General features: G+C 39.4%; 1 protein-coding gene across 1 annotated transcript in view; it reads left to right on the top strand.

Moving 5' to 3' along the window:
* The window catches only part of nom1 (nucleolar protein with MIF4G domain 1), an 8,121-nt gene extending 5,786 nt beyond the window's left edge, over nt 1–2,335 (top strand). The window contains exons 8-11 of the mRNA XM_032504120.1: nt 700–832; nt 1,398–1,529; nt 1,636–1,745; nt 2,123–2,335. Of these exons, the coding sequence (XP_032360011.1) occupies nt 700–832; nt 1,398–1,529; nt 1,636–1,745; nt 2,123–2,300 (553 nt within the window). The 3' untranslated portion in view covers nt 2,301–2,335. The remainder of the gene's footprint in view (nt 1–699; nt 833–1,397; nt 1,530–1,635; nt 1,746–2,122) is intronic.
* Nucleotides 2,336–5,003: the final 2,668 nt, after the last annotated feature.

The raw sequence follows: 5,003 nt of genomic DNA, 5'->3' as shown, positions 1-5,003 counted from the left end.
AGAACTTTGTAAGTGTACAGACAGTTTATTAAAAAGATAGTTTAAAAAGACATTACCGTTCACGTATACAGGCGGGCGCCATCTTGGGTAAACAGTCACAACCAGTCGAACGACAAACGCCGTAGTTAGTCACCCATGTATTTTAATAAACAGATATAATTCATACATTTCCATGTAATTACATTTCACAAACGTAATTCCTATCAACCCATTCAAACCAGGGACCATGGGAGATTTCATGGGAGAGTTCAGCTCACATTGCACGGTGTTGATGCAAATGGTAATGTCTTTCTAAACTATCTTTTTAATAAACTGTCTGTACACTTGCAAAGTTTTCAATGCTTCGGTTTACATGTAGGGACCCTCATTATGCAACCGTGGAAGTGTGGTGCTATTTTGGGCCTTGTTAGCGGTATAGAAATAGCTATTTCTTTTTATTTTACCAGTGCCCCGACAACTAACGTTATTTGTGATAAAACTGGTCACATTCGATTAGCATGAAAACAAATCCCAAAGAACGGTCAAACTCAGTACACGTGTTATTAAACCCTAGGTTCATTTTGCGCCGGATTTATCCTTTTAAATAGGTTGACCAAGGATAATAAAAAAGAAATATGACATGCTTATTTAAGCTTGCTTTTATTTCAAAGTAGCCCAGCTTTATTGTATTTTAAAGCCTTTTGTTTGCTCTGTGTGAAGGATGGGCCTAAAGGACAAGCAGGAGAGAGAGATTGTTCATGTTCTCATGGACTGCTGTCTGCAAGAGAAAACCTTCAATGCCTATTACGCTGTACTGGGAGAAAAATTCTGCTCCCAGGATCGCCGCTTCCAGGTACTCTAGCTGGTAAAACCCACACCTTGACTACGGAGAACTGAAAATAAAACTTCTCTCACTTACACACAACCTTACAGATAAATAGACCCTATTTTAGATCTCCAGGACCACATCACACAACACCGTTATAAGAAGATATAAAGAGTTGCATTTATGATTGAGTTACTTGCTGGATGTGTGTGACCACCCAGTCTCTAAACTGTATGTGACCCATGTGTGGCCTGTACTTCACCTCTGCAGTGTGGGAGCCTCTCACACCTCTCACCTCTGATATTATTTGACTCAAACTGGGACTACAAACAATGGAGGTGCTACCACACTTCCTACTTTGCAGCCATGTAGGCCGCAGGTCCATATCAGAGACCGATGTCCATTGTCCTCATCAAAGAGCTCAAACCAGAGCTGGCGGGAATGTTTGCTTTTCACATGTAAACTGGATCTGGATTAGAGGATTACCTGTGCAGAGAAGCCGGTGTCTGTTGTTTCCACCACTGTTTGTTTTTTTAATCCCCTGTGTATCTTTTAATACAATCTTTCAATTTGATGTCCTGTATTCTCCAAGATGACTTTCCAGTTCAGCCTATGGGACAAGTTCAGGGAGCTTTCCAATCTTCCCAGCAGCACTTTTAACAACCTGGTTCAGCTGGTTACCCACTTCCTTCAGAAGAAGTGCCTCTCACTATCCATACTCAAAGTGAGTGAGTTAAAGCTTTAACTATATTACACGTATATATTTAATGTTAATTTATTTTAATCTTAAAACGCGTCCATGACTGTCACCTCTGTGTTTTTATGTGTAGGTAATAGAGTTTGGGGAGCTAGATAAAACCACCGTGCGATTCTTGCGTCTGGTGCTCACCAAACTGCTAAAAGACCTTGAGCCTGAGGACCTAGCCAGCATATTTGGAAGGTGAGCTTCATTATGCATACACTTAGTTCTTAGAGGTTTGGAAATTTAAACATGTAAATTAATAACGTTTTGCAAGTATGAGTTCATCATTTTAGCTCAGCATGTTATCATGCTAATATCTGGTATTTTGGTAATGTCCAAATCTTCACGGCAATCCATCTAATAGTTGTGGAGATGTTTAAGTCTGGATCAAAATGGTGGAGAGACCACAGTTGCCATCTATGTATCCAAACTGCTTACATGGCCAAAAAGTCTATTTTACCTGTTCTGCAATGTTGACCTCTATTAGCTCACATCTTGTAAAACCACTCCTCTCTACTGCTTCGCACCACGTAAACATCTAACATCAATGTCCCTCATTGTTTCCCATCCACCAGGATTTCAGGTATTCCCAAGCTAGGAATGCTGCGGGAGGGCTTGAAGCTTTTCATCAGCCACTTCCTGCTGAAGAATGCCCAGTCACAGGGACCAGCTGAGCAATCAGTAATGCTGTCAAAAGGCGCCCAGGTTGCCACCAAAGCCATGGAGGCCAAAGAGGCCAAGCTCAAACTGTAAAACACATACACACACACACACACACACCCATACACACCAGAAACTCAACAGACGTTCATTACACAACAATGGAACAGTCACCTAACAGTAAACCTAGTTTTCTTTAAATAACAATTAATATGTTTTTGATATTAAATTAATGTTTTTGCTTTGGGGAGTCCTTTACATAATTGTTACCATGACGATTTTTTTAAAATCTGGAATATGCTGATGCCATAAAGACACACCAGTATTATTTATTTGTTCAGCGTTTTATGTTACTATTAATAACTAGATTCTACTCTGTGACAATTTCATAGCAATATCTTAATTCCTAAACATATTGCCCATAATGGTGCTTGTATATTTGGAGGGAAACAATTTGTTTGCTCAATAAATCAGAAATTTTGCTAAAATCTTTGACTCCTTTGTGGAGAGAAAGAAACAATTTTTTCTTATAACCACTCATTTCTTCTTCTTCTTCTATGCCATAATATTTTTTTTCTGCAGCCGCCCTCATGGAGGCAGTGTACAGCAAGAGTTAATATTGTTGGGTTCATACATCTGGAACCATTCTTCTGGGATTTACTGAGTCTATTTACACTTGCACAAAATAAAGCACATTATAAAAAAAGTCTTTCTCAGCCTTAAACACAACAGATTAGTGAATATTTGTATGTTATCCTTTTCTGTTGATATTTCCACTTGGCTTGTTGTGAGTGTGACATTAACAAGAGCAGTGGTGGTGGTGTCGTTCATTCTGTTTACACACCCTGATGAAATGACCCAGGGGCTTCGAGTCTAGCCTATTCGGTTTGCTCGCTGACATCAGTTACTGCCCGCGTGGTTAGCATAGCAGAGTCATTCTGTTACATTTGATACTTGCTTCTATTAATTAGCTCCATTGGTGCGGCCCAAATCAATCTGAGGCTGGAGCGTGAACCTGAGGTCAGGAATGGGCCACCCAGGTCAACGAGAGGAAATGTCCTTCACTAGTCCACAAAGCACACTGTAACCTCATGATGCCGGGAGAGTTGTTTTAAGTATATTTAAGATGCCGTGTCTGTTTTTTATAACAAAAACAGACACATTAGGACAAATACACTATGGGCTTCTGTGTTTTTGTTGAGAAATTATGGAGACTACTGGGAGACAAACTTGAGAATTTGTCAGTTAAAAGGTGGAGATAGTGGATCAATAGGCTCACTGTGCAGTGCATACACTGGCCATTGTCTGCAGCCATGAGCCCGTAAGGTTTCCATCCTCTTTACTTGATGTATACTGTTTGGGTTTGACCCTCAGCTGAACTTTGATGTAGTCTGCTAGAGCTAAAGCAAACAGCTCAAGATAACCAACAGATCACTCAGTAATCAAATGTCACATAATCAATCCACCCCAGCTATAGTTTAACGCTGACCGCGGGAACAATGTTACCAAGTACTGGACCATATTGTGGATTCTTTTTTGGAAAGTCACTGATGCATCCTGTAAACTCCTAGTGTACAGATGAGTTATTAAACCGACCCTTTAGCCCATTGGTAATCAACTGATATTACATATAAGACTAGACCGAAAGACTGCATCGGATGTCAGCATATTGGTTAATAAAAACACCCTAAATAAATAAATGGTTTGTGTAGGTAGGAAACTTAGTCTGATGGGATGTTTTGTTTGCATTAGGAAGTCAACGCTTATTTTTCCTGAGCCTATTATTTTTGGTTTAAAATCAAAAAGAGTGTCTCAATATGTTTTTATTCTTAAATTAAGACAATGCAAAATAACAAAATTAGAGATGACAGACTATGCCTATATTTGGATACTCAACATGTAGGTTATTGAAGCTAGTTGCATAGTCATAGGTTATCATTTAAAAATGCTTTTATCAATAAAAAAAAAACTTAGTTTTTTTAATGTGTGCTCTAGGTTAAAGTTTCTAATGATTTCAGCCCTGAAAATGGTGCCTGAGCAGCCAAGTTGTCGCTCAACAAGCCCTTTAAACGGGATCTTAATGCGAGCCCATTGCTAGTGTGGTGTGAAATGTTTCCTCCGTCTGACTGCCTACTCGCTGTTTGCTCTCACTGCACGTTTGCACAGATCCGACAGCGCTATTAACAGCAATTCCCATGACCCGACCTGTCTGAGCAAGGAGAAAAACACGAGCCTGTGTTCGCATCCGCGCTGAAACACTACTCGTAAATCAATTGACTGGCCTATATTAAAAAAGAAAAAAAAGCAAGCTCAAGTTTTGCGCCAAAATGCCAACTGAGTTTTATATAAAAACATTTTATTTCACATTGTTTGCACCAAGAGAGACGCTAAACAATAATTTAGCATGCACTGGTATGACCGTTTTATAAATACAGTATAGAAAAATAAACATAACATTTTTTCAGCGTGATATGACACACTATACAGAACACCACAGAGAACAAAATAAGGTCAGAATAAGACATATGACAGCGGACTATTTGTGTGGGCTATAGGATATTATTGAAAGGTTATTGCTGACAAACTAACCATCACAGCAGGGAAAGATTGCCAAATCCTGAGCCAGTTTACAGCGTTTGCATATAAACCATGCAACATGTCACAGTTTACCGTAGAGTGCTGAGTGATTTATGACACAAAGATCATCTATTCTTGACCTAAATTTAATTCTTTTCATGACAAAAAAAACTGCTAATTAATGGTTAGAGGTTGGATTACATGCCGTCCCCCCCCCCC

This window comes from Etheostoma spectabile, chromosome 22 (genome assembly GCF_008692095.1).
Source record: "Etheostoma spectabile isolate EspeVRDwgs_2016 chromosome 22, UIUC_Espe_1.0, whole genome shotgun sequence".
Taxonomy (NCBI): Eukaryota; Metazoa; Chordata; class Actinopteri; order Perciformes; family Percidae; genus Etheostoma; species Etheostoma spectabile.
Note: the sequence above shows the minus strand (reverse complement) of the source record. Positions and strands in the feature narration are given on the sequence as shown.